Below are 16,592 nucleotides of genomic sequence, written 5' to 3'. Positions count from 1 at the left end.
GTCATTTTTCTTCATAAGAGTGCATTACATGTATCACAATGCTTCCTATATACACAGCATACCATCCATCCTATGCATCAAATATACATGGGAATATGTGCATATCAGTACGGACATATATACACCAAGAACACTGGATCAGAAATAACTGCATGTCTGCAAAATAAAATATGCATAGAAATCAACAGGCTCAGTGCATTAGATGCCATTACAATAAATTATTAACACAGTTATTTAATAGTTTGAGTAGTGTATGTTTCAGTACAGTATTTGCTAGCATTCTACTGACCTGAACATTTACATTCAAAGAAGACACCCACTACAAACTGAAGTTTACTGATGACACACTTTGTACTGCACACAGGTCTTTTTCTCTACCTGTCAACAACGAGTGAAGAGTAGATGATGGACTATCATGCTACAGTATATACACCAAAATACAACAATATCACCTATTAGAATTAAACTGCAATTTTAAACTGCAATTAAAAGGAGTATATATTGTCATGCATTGCTCTCTTATCGTTTACTTAGTCAGAAGCTTGGTTAATTTGCACTTCCCACCTTTTCTGCAAAGCAGAGTAGCTTCTTATAAACTGAGCTTCTATGTTTCTTTCAAACCTTAACAGAGAGCAGAAGTGCAGCCTGTCATCTGACTTTAGAGTGCTCCTTCTGAGGAGTTCTGCAACCTGACGTTGCTCTCATCTCTCTTAACCTGTTGCAAAATTGCAGTAGAACTGCTAAAGTTGCTGGGTTATGTAAGTTTTAATGAGGTTTAAAAGAGAGGCAGAATAAAGCTGGAGTCATCACTTGCATCCTACTTTTAACAATGCTCAGTCACACACATAGACACAAAAAAAAAAGGCTCCATCCCCACCTTTTACTATACAATTATTGATGGAAAAAAACTGCCTCAGTATTAGCAGTCTGCACCTACATCTTCTTTATGCCTCACTGTATTTCTTGACTAACCAGTCAAGAAATTATTTCAGGTAGATAATGTAAAAAGGCAGTTATTAAAGCCACTTTGGGACAGATTACATACAGCCCAGGAAACCTACTGACTCCATCAGGTCATGTGTCTTTTAAAATCACCTTCTTTTCCTCTAAAGAATGCACTACAGCAATATCCTTGGATAACAGTTGTATTTTTGTTTTTCAAATGCAGCTTAAGGGATAATTGAGTATGATTTTGCAGAATTCCAGTCCTGTCTCCTGTTTCCATTACATCATTTGCAAAACCATTCCTTTATCCTGAATTTGGGAAATAACACGTTCTTTTGGTGTTTTAGGTGATTTAAATGCTGTTTCGGTAGTGAATGACTGTTGATGACTGTGTAAAATGCATCTGTACTGTACATGAAATGTAATTATTTCTGTGTATCATACAAAGAAACCAAGGTTGTTGTTTTGGCAATTTTGTTTGACAGGCATATATCGTATTTCAGAAGGCAGCATAAGACATGCATTATGCTGAATAAATAAATAGACATTTGAGGAATACTTAAATAAAACATCTGCATGCTTGAATGGGTCATCCTGGTTTGGCACTAACTTATTCATGGAATGTTGTTGGGGTTTTCTTCCTAATAAGACTGAAGGAACACTAAGCCTGAGGTCAAAGGATATCCTCCCCAACACCAATTTCCAGACAAGTTGTGAGTGCATCTAAACTCTACCAGACCCACCAAGAGCAGGATGCCACGACTCTGGAGCACAGAGCTGCCCTTCTGGCTGAGTGCCCATCGCCCTTCACTTTGAGCCTGCAGCAGCAGCAGAAAATGCTTGGACATTACATAATTGCCAGCACTATAAACTCCACCTCAGTACTTTCAAAAAAGCATTGGCTCTATTTTCAGTGAATCCAGACACCAACTGCTCTGCTGAACCCTCCCAAGGCTGCAGGGCCTCCTCAAAGCCGGCAGCAAATTCTCCTGATAAAATACTAGAGCACAGCTGAGGTCAAACAGCTTCTGTGCATAACAGTGGGCACTGAGTGCCTCAGCCAGGCTTTTCTTGGACACCTCCAGGGACGGTGCCTCCACCACCTCCCTGGGCAGCCCATTCCAATGCCAATCACTCTCTCTGGGAAGAGCTTCCTCCTAACATCCAGCCTGTACTTCCCCCAGCACAACTTGAGACTGTCCCCTCTTGTTCTGTTGCTGGTTGTCTGGAAGAAGACACCAACCCCCACCTGGCTACAGCCTCCCTTCAGATGTAGACAGCAATGAGGTCCCCCCTGAGCCTCCTCTTCTCCAGGCTAAACACCCCCAGCTCCCTCAGCCTCTCCTCATAGGGTTTGTGTTCCAGGCCCCTCACCAGCCTTGTTGCCCTTCTCTGGACACCTTCCAGCACCTCAACATCTCTCTTGAATTGAGGGGCCCAGAACTGGACACAGCACTCAAGGTGTGGCCTGAGCAGTGCTGAGTACAGGGGAAGAATAACCTCCCTTGTCCTACTGGCCACACTGTTCCTGATGCAGGCCAGGATGCCATTGGATCTCTTGGCCACCTGGGCACACTGCTGGCTCATCTTCAGCTACTATCTATCAGTACCCCCAGGTCTCTTTCTGCCTGGCTGCTCTCAGCCACTCAGTCCCGAGCCTGTAGTGCTTCTTGGGGTTATTGTGGCCAAAGTGCAGAACCCTGCGCTTGGCCTTGTTCCATCTCATCCTGTTGGCCTCTGCCCACCCATCCAGCCTGGCCAGGTCCCTCTGCAGGGCTCTTCTATCTTCCAACAGATCAACACCTGCTCCTAGCTTGGTGTCATCTGCAAATTTACTGATGCTGGACTCAATGCCCTCGTCCAGATCATAGATAAAGATGTTGAACAGGACTGGGCCCAGCACTGACCCCTGGGGAACACCACTAGTGACAGCTGCCAACTGGATGTGGCACCATTCACCACCACTCTCTGGGCTCTGCCATCCAGCCAGTTCCTGACCCAGCAGGAGGATCCTCCAAATTCTCACCCAAAGCACTCACACTCTAGGAATTCAAAAATAAAGCAAGCCACTATGGAATTTAAGGCAAGTAAATTTATTGCATAACAAATCACAATTTTTTTTCCTTTTATTTTGCAAATTCCAAAACAAAGATTTTTTTTTTTTAATGTAATATTAGGTAAAAACCCATTTGCCACAAACTACTGTATTCAGTGGAACAAATATATATTTCAGGAGCATGGCCAATTGTAAAAATAATCCTATGAAATAAAAATTGGTCATAAAAATACAGTAAAATGCACTCTCCCCACCTCAATAAATACATTTTAATGCTGTTTCCAGTTGGCGTTTCAAACCACTAGAGAGCTCTTAATGAAGAAGCTGCTAAAGTAGAATTTCTTCTTATATGTATTTTTACAATTATTGCAACAGCATCCAGAACTGTGAGCATTTTCCTTGCAGTCTTTAATTTCTGCTTTCAGGGGAATCACAGACAGGAGAAAAGATTTCTCTGTAAAAATGTGCTACTCCTATACTGATTCCCATTTGAGAAAGAAGGTCAAAGGTTTTCTTTCTTTTTTGCTAAGAAACAGCCCCCTAAACCAAACTGTTTCAAAGAAGAAGTCTCCAGAACTACTTAGAAAATTAGTCTATAGCCCAGAGTCAATAGTTTAGTTTCAATCCCTGTTTAACAAACTTAAAATTAAAAATTAGGCAGTTGTTAGATAAAAAAACAGACATTTAAGAACATCTTCAACAACGACAGACAAGATTTTGTTAGAAAAAGAAGAAAATCTTGCCCTTCTTAGAGATCTTGTGCACTTTTAAATCCAAGAATTGTCCATGCACATACGAATCCACACAACTCTATATACAGATTCCCTGATTAAGACGTTTTCCAAATGGCTTTTTAAAAGTCAGTTTCAACTAAAATCACATTTTGTTTGTCCAAAGCAGAGTTCTTTCTTCAGAAGACAAGTATTTTTCTTTTTGCCCCATGACTCTTTCTTAGAGGTTCTGTCCACGTGTGAATGAGTGTTTCACACCTCTCAGTTTTTGACAATAAGTTAAATATTACTGTGCCTTTTAAAAAAGCCAACAAACAAAATCATCTCTGTTTCATGGCTAGGGCCATGGCTATGAGGTTGGCAGGTTTCTCTACACTGTTCTCCTTCACTTCCATCCATTACCTGTTTTCTGACATACAAAACCTGATGTCTTTGGCATACTTGATGGAACAGAAAAAAAACAACCGACCCAAACAATTAAAACCCTTTGTGATCTCTTTGATTCACTGCATCACCTATAACTCTTCCATTTCAAAGTGTGTATTAAAGCTGTTTGCCATGGATGTGTGTTCGAAGATCCTTGTCAGGCTTGGTTTCAGTAGCTCCATGGAATGGCATGACAGCTGCTGTGAAGCATCACCCTTCAGGGCCATGATCTGATCTGCCCCAGGATCTCTTCTGTCATAGTACAGGGCCCAAAGCAAAGTAATTGTGAGTATCATAGCCAGGATCTGTGTTACTCCAATAGAGATTCCTAGAAATCTCAGCACTTGCAATTGCTTTGTCCCTCTCAAAAAGCTGTACATTTTTTTGCCACATCCCTGTGAAACAAAAATAGATAGAAAAAAAAATTAGTCAGTGTTATTTGTCTTGCAGTTCCCAAAGTCTAGCCTTTCTTACCTAGTGATAGCTTTCTGGAACCCCAAAATTTCTCTCTCATCACCTTCAAACCATACTTTCAAAATTCTTTTGCCTGTTTTTTAATTACTTCCATAAGTTGCCTCATACACGGAAAGTCTGCTGGAAGTAAGAGGCTCCAAGAGATCTGTGATACTCTTCAACTAAAAAAAATTGCTCCAAGTTTATTTGAGTTCCAAGCAACTACCATCAGTTCATGTTCCACTGTTTGTTTACATGGCCAACCAATTATTAGACAAGGCTTCAGGAAAACTTTCAAATCTTTGTAAGGTGGCAGGGATCCATGAAGAGACACCACCTCTGGGAATTGCAGGCTAAGAGTGATTTTGTCATCAGGAAAGGTGATACTTAGTCTTACAAAGGCTAAAATGTTGAAGAGAGGGTCCTTAGCTACTCTGGTCAATGCTTATTCTCTATTCTTAACTCTGCAGGGCTTCACAAGACAAAAAAACCCCAAAGTAACACAACCACCAAGGGAAAATTCAGAGTAGCAAACTGGATGGGGTAACATCACGAGTACCAACTGGTGGTCCCACAAAAAGCCATCAGGAACCCATCAAAATGGGCACTGTCTTCAAAATGTCACTTTTGCATTTATATCTTTACTACACTTTTGCATTTCTCTCTTTACTACATTATTTCTTACAACTTTTCCATTAAAAGAAAGCAATTCATGAAAATGAGAGAATCTGAAGACAGGACAGGAGAAATAATACTTTTCAATCACACTGAAATTCCCCAAAGCCAGCAATTTAAAATGTTATAGTCCTGAATGCATTTGATGAAAGGCCCAATTCTTGCCTCACATGCAAAATTCACACTGCAGTCAGATTTTCATTTAGGATCTGCATCAAATTAATGCACTACATGATAACAGTACCAGAGTTAAAGGACCTCCGTGTCTTTGCTCCATTCATCTTCATTCCTCATCATTTTCTAAACATTAACATAGTTTAGACACAGAAAAAGGAGCAAATGAAGATTTTTTTTTGACATTTGAAAAGGGGGAAAAAAAATGCACTACAGCAAAAGCAATGTAATTGAACTTGATGAGGAACAAAAATTCTCACATTGGTGTCTTTCATTCCTTCAACCAGAAAACAGGATGGTAATTACACTACTTTCCAACTATGTTTTTAATTACAGCAAAACTGTCTGCATTTTAATACTTTTGATAACTTTGAGATGAAGATACATACTGGCCACAGTTTTAAAACGCTCTACCGCAGCAGTATTCAAATTCAGTTCATTGGCTGCCTAGAGGAAACATCCATTAACAGAGAGCAGGAACATTAATGCCTCCATCTCCCGCAGCACAGACACATAACTGAGACAAATTATGCCCAATCTACATAGACTGCCTCTCCCCATTTAATGATGTTCTTATGGTTCTGCTCTAATACACATTCAAAATCAGTCTCAAAACTGAGAAATATCCAGCAACCCCTGTTATCTTCCCAATTCACACATTTTATTTCTACTTATGAGACACATTCATAGTTGGTAGCCTGCAATTAAAGAGTATATAAATATGCTTTCCTTGGCAAAAGTAAAAGGTTTGTCACTGAACAGGGAGCTCTCGTTGACAACTCAAAAGACAGTATACAACTTTGGGACAATCGTTCAGAAGAACTAGCTTCAAACTCCTACAGAGCTATGGATTAAAGGCCTGATTCATATCTAGTACAAAAGCTATTTTATATTTTCAGTCTTAAAATGGAAAAAAAGACACATATATTTCTGATTTACTGCAACATCATAGAATACAGACCAGGACCAGAACTGAAATAAGGCACTTCTCAGATGTGGTGAGTGTTATCCGCCACACACACACTTTGGAAAGCCACCCAGACTAGACTCAGCTGCTCCAGAGATTGAATGAAGCTTTATATTTACAGCTTAGCACAATATACAAGCAGATATATACAGTTATATACAGAAATATACAAGTTAAAAGACAATACAGAAACACAACTCCCCTCCCAGAAACCTGAGTCCCCAGGACGGGCTCTCAACCGCCCCTTCACCTTCCCCTTGCCCCTCTCAATCTTACCCTAGATCTTGCCTTATGCTTAAGGTAGCTTGGAGGGCTGGCCAGGGGGGTTAGGAAGCAGATGGATTAGTCACACAGATGGCAAGTTAGGTTAGAGTGAGAAGTTTATGCAGTCTCAGACAGAGCAACTCTGTTATCTGTATTTATGTTCTTGTTCTTATACACCTCAGCAAGCCTCTAAGTGAAGCAGACATCACCATTGTTTCCTTTTCATAGGCTGTAATCTAATTCTCACTGAAACATTCTAGCTAGGCTCAAACTAGCACATCAGAGCAGAAAAGATAAACCCTCAGCATATTCAAAATATCTGTCATACACACAAATTTTAAAGATATTCAAAACTGTGCTAGAAAACAAAAGAAAAAAATATCAAGCATGAAATGTTTATTTTTGTGAAGATACCAACTCCTGTCAACCATTAACCCAGGATATATCCCAGTCACAAGATGGGCAGAGCTCACTTACTCTCATACCTTCAAGACCACATCATCTTCACTTCCCTCACAACTGCACTCTTCCTAATGTTAGTTTGTTCCATGAGCTGTGCCAATGGTGAAACTCATCAGCATAAAAGCAGTCCAATAAGACTAACACATTTGAAAAACAGCTTTAAATTCCAGTAGGGCAAACATGATTTCTACCAAAAATATTCTCAAGCAGAACTAAGCAAGCCACCTTGCTTTCAACAAAATTGTATTGTGAAGGACTCCAACTCAAATCTATAGAAAGCTCCGAGGTTTCAGGGGAAAAATACAGCACAGCTGCAGCAGGACAATTTTATCAACCCCAACCTAACTCAACTTCAGTTTCCTGAAGTACCACAAACAATTCTTCTAAAGTGCCAGAATGGACTTGTGAAGCATCTGCACAAGCCAATTTCAGGCTAGCAAGGCTAATCTCATCAGGCTCTCTCTCAAACCACCAGGCTATGCAAGCTTGCTTTTAATCACTTTCTAATAATAACTCTTCTTCAGTTCTCCAAAGCAGAAGTCAGACAGACAGCCTTGCAAGTGTAAGTTGGTTTTGCACAACATTGACAAACACATTAGCAGCTATGCTGTAGAAGCCTGTAAAACAACCCACAGACAAGCACCATGGGCAGAGGCCCAGCACAGGGCAGGATGAAAGAATTTTTGCCAACCAAATATTGTACATATCTCAAAGAGCAATAGAGTACAGCTTTACAGCACCATATGGATCATTAAGACCTACAAATGCTTAAAGCAGGGCTCATGAGAAGAGTACAAGTTGACTTTCACTCTGACTGAATAGACATTACTCCTGGAATATTATCATACTGGGGATTAGTTTGTGAAGAACAGAACTATACAACGAAAGAACTATTAAATGGCCAGCAATTGACTGCAAGCCAGCACAGATGTGCTCATTTGATAAAGTTAGGTCTGCAGAAGAGACAAATAATGGGTGCTAGGTTGGACTGGATGATCTTGGAGGTCTCTTCCAACCTGGTTGATTCTATGATTATGGAGAAGAAAAAAAAATCCCATTAATATGACAGTATCTGATCCATTTACCTTCAACTCACAAACTGTGATTTCTGTCTGGTAAAACAGAACACAGCCTGTTCTTTTTGGAAGGGATGCTGCAGCAGACAACCAAAACTAAATTTGCTAACTGTTGAATCCATGCAAAGTGCCCTGGGGGATGGCAGAGAGAGAATCCTAAATGTGCTCTTAACGTTTGTGGGTACTCTAACGAAAAAAGCCAGGCAGCTTTTCTCTTCCTTCAAGTGTGTCTCTTAACACAGCCCTTAGGGTATACATCATCATCCTTAGCCACCAGTTTTCTCAAAGTAGAACCAAAGGAAGCTGAACACACGAAGCACACAGAGAACCACTGGCCTGGAATACAGCTGTGGGCATGAAATGTTACCAGCAGCAACGAGAGCAGAAACCCTTCCATTTTTGACACTCCAGTGACTACTACTCGTTGTCAGAAATGTGTATCACAGGGGTTTATCCATTAGCAGAGCTGCTGCAACAATCCCAGCAGAGTCCTTTCCTTGCCAGCTTTCTCACTAATTCTTCAGAAGACATCCCAATAGCCCTCCTCAGATAACACTGTGCTCTGTGTGGTTATTGATACTGGCAACAGTATTACAGAAAGCAACCACTACACAGAGTAGCCCCAACTCTTCCTCAAAAGTGTGTGAGGCTGGCAGGTCCCAGAAGCAGCTTCAATAGCTTTCCCTTTCAGAGACTGACACTTCCACAGTGTAAGTAGCATTATCTGTGCTGCAAGCTTTGCCATAAAGCAGAAAAAGTTCTACTAGCAGCTGGTGGAAGGAAAACAGCCTCTGCTGGCTTTAAGGTTCCACGGAAAATATCTGCCTTCCGAGACACCAGCTTTTTGGCAGCTGTATCTTCTCTCTTCCTAGTGGAAGCACTCAAGGCCTATGATGGATGCCCAAAGTAGATTATGTAATGTATGTTTATACAGTCAAAGCCACACAAATCTAACAAGTAACTCCATGTCAGTGATGTCATTTCCTCCAAATCCAACTGTTTCCTGGCAAGAGCTAACGTTCACGTCGTGACGTTAAATAAAGCAAAGTGCAAAGTCCTGCATCTAAGTCAGGGCAATCCTTGGTATCAATACAGGCTAGGGGATGATGATGAGATCAAAAGCAGCCCTGCAGAAGAGGGCTGGGGGTACTGGCGGATGAGAAGTCGGACATGATCCACCAATATGCATTTGCAGTCCAGAAGGCAAATTGCATCCTGACAGGCTGGATGAGTTGGAGTTGTTCAGTCTGGAGAGGAGAACATTCCAGGGAAACCTTATAGCTACATTTCAATACCTGCAGGGGATCTACAGGAAGGCTGGGTAAGGACTGTTCAGATGGGATTGTAGCAATAAGGTAAAGGGCAATGGTTTTAAACTGGAGCAGGGTAGATTTAGGTTGGACATAAAAAAAGACGTTTTTAACAATGAGAGTGGTATAATACTGCAACAGGTTGTCCAGGGATGTGGTTGAGTCTCCATGCCTGGTGACATTCAAGTTCAGATTCAATGTGTCCCTGGGCAGCCTGATCTAGCTGGAGTGTCCCTGCTTCCTGCAAGGCAGGTTAAACAAGATAATCCTGAGGGTCCCTTCCAACCCAGTGCCATCTATGAGCATATTTACTTGGTTTTATAATTTCCACATTAAGAACTGTAATGACTTTGCACTATGCCTTACAGACTTTAAGTCAGTCCTCTCCCAGTTTTAAGGCTTTTATGTTATTCTTTTAAAATTAGTCATACTGTAACATAGTAGAGAGAGCTAGCAAGAGCACTTTCACACAGAGTTCCTGTGCATGCTCCCATAGAACTGAAATACCTGTGTCCTTGCATAAGTCCTGTTAACAACACAGTTCTCATCTTCCAAAGGGCGACTCAGAAGTTTCCTTCAATGAACATACCACTAAAGTCCTCACCACTGTAAGGTAAGTAGAAATCCTCTTACCTTGGCAAGGCAGAGATGTGAGAGTACACTTAAATTGTTTTAATTTTTTATTGGAGCAAATTTCCACTCCGACCTAACCAATACAAAACAAACAGCACATGAGACAGCCTTAAACATGAAGGTAACTGAATTGCTACTAACATCTCACTTTCTGGTAAGGGTGGGTGGGTGCTTCCTCTCTTCCTACCCCTGCTTCAGCATTAATAAATGGTAACCATAAAAACCTCAAAACAAACACTCTCCATAAATACAATTAGTTGACAATCCTTTCTGCTGCACTGCAAGTTATGAGTAGAAGATAATTCCATTAAGAAGGAAGTACAAAGCCTTTTGAAATAGCCACATTTTTCTTCTTACCTCCTGATAAAGGTCACTGAGATCCTCATGATGTGCCTGCTTAGAGCACCCTGGGAACTCTCTGACACAACAGGAGTCAGGTGGCCAGTCCATCTCTGTCATTTCCAGCCAGTCTGTGAAGTACACCACCCCACAACATTTAAACTGCAAAGGAAGGGTTAGCTAAGATCAGCAATAATGATGCTACTGATTCATAATAGTAGGTCATCAAAAAAGCTAATAAAATTCCTATTAACAGCTTTCAAAACATTTACACAGGACTAAAAACAATGACAAGAGCTTCCACATTGTTTTGGGTTCAAATGCAAGTTCCCAGAGACTCTTATAAATTTGGTAGACCCAATGACAATTTATAGAATTTATAGAGTTTATAGAGTGCCCTCCCCTCCTCCCCCTCCTTTTCCCCAAAAGACAGGGAGAGAGATAAAAGGTAGGGACACCCCAATAAATCAATCTCACTCGATTTGGAAGTTAAAAAGGAAAAGTTTAACAATAACTTAGAAAAAAAAAAGGGATTGGAGGTAGGGGAGTTTACAAAGGATGAGGAAGGGAAAACAGCAAAATACAAAACAGGGATGGATACAACCCGAGTAGTGTGATGGTGTCTCTGCCTCGTGGCTGGTATACAGTATCAGTGTGTGTGTGCGGTCATGAACGCAGGTAGTGAGCAAGAGGGCGAAAAGAGAAAGAGACAGGAGAACTCCTGTCTTTTATACCACAGGAAGTGGGGGGAGTGGGCTAACCATCACCTGGAGTGTGGCCCACCCCTGAGGAGGGGCCGAGACCCCTAGGGTCAGGTTCAGGGTCACTCCCCCAGGAGTGTTAACCCTATACATTCCACCCCTTGGTTAGACCACTTCCACCTTCCTAAGAACAGTCTTCTTCTCCAAAGATGGGAAAAGTGTCCATGGGTTAAGAGTTCGTGAAGTCCTTCTTGGTCCCCGGCTGTATCTCAAGGCGATGTGCTCCTCTGGCCCGGTGCAGGTTGCTGAGATGTGAGCAGGGCAGGAACGGAAGAAAAGTCAGTGAAACAGGAACAGTTCTTGTTGGAACTCAGGAAAGTCTTTTTCCTCTGTGAAGAAAAAAAACATCAGGAACAGTCTCTCTTGGTGTCTGGCATCAGGGGAACAGGTGTAGATGAGATGGCTGTAGACATCCTCTGGAGGGAAGTCAGGAACAGTCTCTCACTGCAGGGCATCAGTGACGAATCAGATGCAGGGTTCTGGTTGGACGCCGTGGTGTGATGCGATGTTGTAGGACTCTGGATAGCTGCTGCTGTGATGTAGGTTCTGTTGGACGCCGTGTAGTGGTGAGGGTATAACTACAAAAACAACTTGTAACCCCTTATGAACTATAATACAAGTATTGCACAACTATGATACAAGTATTGCACAACTATGATACAACTATTATACAACTATAATACAAGATAACCTGAAAGTATCTGGAACACATGGAATCAACTCTGAGATTTCAAAACCTTTTCAGCTAAAGAGAGGTTTCTCTGAGGGACACACTCGATAACACCAGTTTCCATCATCACCCAGTATGTGTGACCAGGACCCTCTGCAGATACCACCCCTTTGATAGGTTTTCCCCCACCAGAGGCAGGAGCAACCCACACAGTCTTTCCCAGTAGATTCCTTTCACAGACTACAGGAACTCCATCTCCCTCAACTGTGGGCAGTAGGGCAGACTGAGCAGGACCAGCTCTGTTAACTGATCCCCTGCTGTTCACCAGCCAAGTGGCTTCTGCAAGGTGCTTCTCCCAGTTTCTGAGAGTTCCACCTCCCATAGCCTTCAGGGTGGTTTTCAGCAGGCCATTGTGTCGCTCAATCTTTCCTGCAGCTTGTGGGTAGTATGGGATGTGATAAACCCATTCTATCCCATGCTCTTTTGCCCAGTTGCTTACAAGGTGGTTCTTGAAATGGGTCCCATTGTCTGACTCAATTCTCTCTGGGGTACCGTGTCTCCACAGGATGTGGCTCTGCAGGCCCAGAATGGTGTTACGGGCAGTAGCATGAGGTACTGGGTAGGTTTCCAGCCACCCCGTGCTTCCCTCCACCATGGTTAACACATACTGCTTGCCACTATGAGACCGAGGCAGAGTGATGTAATCAATCTGCCAGGCCTCCCCATACCTGTACTTTGACCACCTTCCCCCGTACCACAAAGGCTTCATGCGCTTGGCTTGCTTTATGGTGGCACAGATGTCACATTCATGGATAACCTGAGTTATGGCCTCCATGGATATGTCCACGGACCTGTCTCGGGCCCATTGGTATGTGGCATCTCTTCCTTGGTGACCAGAAGAGTCATGTGCCCACCGAGCTAAGAACAGTTCACCTTTGTGTTTCCAGTCCAGGTCAATCTGGCAGATGTGGGCAGCCTGGTCAGCTTGGTGGTTATGCTGCTGTTCTTCAGTGGCTCTACTCTTTGGGATGTGAGCACTGATGTGTCGGATTTTAACTGGCAGTTTGTCCAGGCGTGCAGAAATGTCTTGCCAGAGATCAGCAGCCCAAATAGGCTTCCCTTTTCTCTGCCAATCATTTCTCTTCCACTCCTTCAGCCACCCCCATAAGGCATTTGCTACCATCCATGAGTCGGTGTAGATGTATAGCATTGGCCACTGCTCTCGTTCTGCAATGTCCAGGGCCAGCTGGATGGCTTTCACCTCAGCATACTGGCTGGATTCGCCTTCTCCATCTCTTGCCTCTGCAACCCTGCGTGTAGGGTTCCAGACGGCAGCCTTCCATCTTCGCTTGCTGCCTACCAGGCGGCAGGATCCATCTGTGAAGAGAGCATATGCCTTTTCCTCCTCAGGGAGGTCACTGTATGGGGGGGCTTCCTCGGCACGGGTCACTGCCTTCTCTTCTGCTGGTTTTCCAAAGTCAGTGCCCTCTGGCCAGTTGGTGATGACCTCTACAATGCCTGGACGCTCGAGAGTCCCCATCCTAGCCCTCTGAGTTATCAGAGCCATCCACTTACTCCAAGTGGCATCTGTGGCATGGTGCGGAGTCGAACCCTTCCCCTTAAACATCCAAGTCAGGACCGGAAGCCTTGGAGCTAAAAGGAGTGGTGACTCCGTCCCAATCACCTCAGAGGCAGCTCTGACTCCCTCATAGGCAGCTAGGATTTCTTTCTCTGTGGGGGTATACTTGGTCTCTGAGCCTTTGTACGCCTTGCTCCAGAACCCGAGTGGGCGGCCTCTTGTCTCATCAGGAGCTTTCTGCCATAGGCTCCAGCTAGGACCATTCTCACCGGCTGCTGTGTAGAGAATGTTCTTAATCTCTGGGCCGGTTCGAACTGGTCCCAAGGCCATGGCATGGACCACCTCTCGTTTGATCTGGTCAAATGCCACCTGCTGCTCAGGTCCCCACTCAAAGTTATTCCTCTTTCTTGTAACGTCAAAAAGGGGTTTCACAATTTGACTGTACCCGGGAATGTGCATCTTCCAAAAGCCCACAAACCCCAGGAAGGATTGTGTCTCCTTCCGGTTAGTGGGTTCCACCATAGTGGCCACTTTATTCACCACATCCATAGGGATGTGGCGTCGGCCATCCTGCCATCGAACTCCCAGGAACTGGATCTCTCTGGCAGGTCCTTTCACTTTGCTTCTCTTAATGGCAAAACCTGCATCCAACAGGATATTAATGATCTTCTCACCCTTCTGGAAGACCTCCTCTGCTGTCTCACCCCATACAATGATGTCATCGATGTACTGCAGATGTTCCGGAGCTCCACCCTTCTCCAGTGCAGTCTGGATGATGCTGTGGCAGATTGTAGGGCTGTGCTTCCACCCTTGAGGCAGTCTGTTCCAGTGGTACTGGACTCCTCTCCAGGTGAAGGCAAACTGCGGCCTACATTCTTCTGCAATGGGGATGGAGAAGAAAGCATTAGCAATGTCAATTGTGGCATACCATTTGGCCTCCTTTGTTTCCAGTTCATACTGCAGCTCCAACATATCAGGCACGGCTGCGCTGATTGGAGGAGTCACTTCATTCAGGCCTCGGAAATCCACCGTGAGTCTCCACTCCCCAGTCTCCTTCCGCACTGGCCATATCGGGCTGTTGAAGGGCGAGTGGCTCTTGCTGATGACAAGCTGCTGCTCCAGGCGGCGAATCAGCTGCTGTATGGGTAGCAGGGAGTCTCTGTTGGTGCGGTATTGCCTGCGATGAACTACACGAGAAGCAATAGGTAACTTAACATCTTCCACCTTGTGGGTACCAACCACGGAAGGGTCATCTGACAAGCCAGGCATGATAGACAGCTGCTCTTTGTCTGCAGTCTCTACAGCTGCTATGCCAAAAGCCCACTTGTTCCCCTTCGGATCTTTAAAGTACCCTTCCCGGAGAAAGTCAATCCCCAGGATGCAAGGTGCATCAGGGCCAGTTACTATGGAGTGCTTCTCCCACACATTCCCGGTGAGGCTTATCTCAGCCTGCAGCACAGTCAACTCCTGAGACCCCCCTGTGACTCCTGCAATTGTAACAGTATCTGTCCCCCTGTGGCTGGAGGGGATCAGAGTGCATTGGGCACCGGTGTCTACCAACGCTCTGTACTTCTCGGCTTCAGAAGTGCCAGGCCATTTCACAAACACGTCCCAATATACTCTGTTATCCCTGGCCTCCGCCTGGCTGGAGACAGGGCACCTCTAATTCTGAGCAGTGTGACTGCATGAGGCACATGGACCTGAGTTACTGGCTTCACCACCCCTTGAGCGAGAGCGCTGCCTGCGGGACACTGGGGCAACCCCTCTTCTGGAGGAGTTATTCCCTGTGTTTGTCCCCTGCAGTTCCCTTACCCTGGCCCATAGAGCTGAGGTGGGCTGGCCATGCCATCTGTCCATGTTTTCCCCATGGTCACACAGTGTTCTCCAGAGTGACCCCCTGTGTGTACCCTGTCTGCTCTGGGCTGGTCTCCTGCGGGGAGGAGGAGGAGCACGGCGGCGTGTGTTCCTTACAGCTGAGACTTGCACCCATTCTGAAGGTGAGGAGCAGTCATCCTCTGCCTTCTGCATTTCAGAGAAAGAGGCTTTCAGCTCGTTCATTTCTTGGGTGAGGGTCTCTACAGTGGCAATTAAGGTTTTCCTCGACAAACTGTCTTCAAACTGTCTTAGGTCATTCACAAACTCCCTGATTGTGGGAAGGTTGTTGGGGTCTCTGCCCAGCAGCAGTGCTCCCAATGTGGGGGCATATGTGGAAGGGGCACACTGAGTCAGTTTCTTTAAGAGGGCTGGCTTCATGCGGACATCATCAGGGTCCGAGGGCCTCTGGTCGGCTCCATAAATTATCTCTTGAACCGCCATTTGCCTCAGGTATGAGATCCCCTGTTCCATATCTGTCCATCTAAGGGGATGGAAAATCATGTCATCCTTAGTCGGGTACCTGTACCTCACAGCTATCAGAAGCCTGGCCCAAAGTGAGTGGGTACCATCGAGCCTTCCCAGCTCCTTATCCACACCTCCATCCCTCGACAAGGATCCCAGCTGTTTCGCCTCCCTGTGATCTAGGTCCACTGTTTCTGCTCCTGCATCCCAGCATTTCAAAAGCCAGGCTAAAAGGGACTGTCCGTTTGCCCTTGCATACTCCTGCCTTATGTGCCTGATTTCCTTTCTGGGCGTGGAGCTGATAAGGATCACTCCATTATCAGGTCCATTTCCAGCTGGTTGCTGTTGCTGGGGGGTGCTGGTTCCCGAAGAGGTCCCTTGCCCTGGATCGGCATCTGCGGGAGGGTTTTGATTTGATCTTGCTGGCCGCGTGGTTATTGGCGCTAGGTGAAGGGGGCTGGGCTGAGGGGGCAGGGTCCGGGGGGCTGCCCTGGGCGGGACCGGAGGCGGAGTTCGGGGCGGAGCCGCGCTAGGGGCGGTCTGCCCTGTCGCCCATCCCCCGCAGTTGCAGCTGGGGCAGTGAGGACCACCCCTCCCCCTAAGCACCCTAATGGCGGCGCCCACTCGATATTTCCACGTGTCCCAGTTCACCGCTATCTTATTAATTCCCAAACCCAAATTTACACACAGTGAAATAACAGCTATCCAGTACCATTTTTCCCCCAAAATATCTG

The 16,592-nt window shown here is 44.8% G+C and overlaps 1 protein-coding gene across 4 annotated transcripts in view; it reads right to left on the bottom strand.

Moving 5' to 3' along the window:
* Window positions 1-3,022: 3,022 nt before the first annotated feature.
* Window positions 3,023-16,592, bottom strand: part of TSPAN12 (tetraspanin 12) — a 52,922-nt gene continuing 39,352 nt past the window's right edge. For 3 of the 4 annotated variants that reach the window (XM_064142054.1, XM_064142053.1, XM_064142055.1), the window contains 2 exons: window positions 10,530-10,673; window positions 3,023-4,553 (listed from right to left, as the gene is read on the bottom strand). In XM_064142054.1, coding sequence (XP_063998124.1) covers window positions 4,248-4,553; window positions 10,530-10,673 — 450 coding nt within the window. In that variant the 3' untranslated portion in view covers window positions 3,023-4,247. The remainder of the gene's footprint in view (window positions 4,554-10,529; window positions 10,674-16,592) is intronic. The other variant, XM_064142056.1, reaches the window with a different exon arrangement.

The sequence above is a fragment of the Pogoniulus pusillus genome, chromosome 4 (assembly GCF_015220805.1).
Source record: "Pogoniulus pusillus isolate bPogPus1 chromosome 4, bPogPus1.pri, whole genome shotgun sequence".
In the NCBI taxonomy this organism is placed as follows: Eukaryota; Metazoa; Chordata; class Aves; order Piciformes; family Lybiidae; genus Pogoniulus; species Pogoniulus pusillus.
Note: the sequence above shows the minus strand (reverse complement) of the source record. Positions and strands in the feature narration are given on the sequence as shown.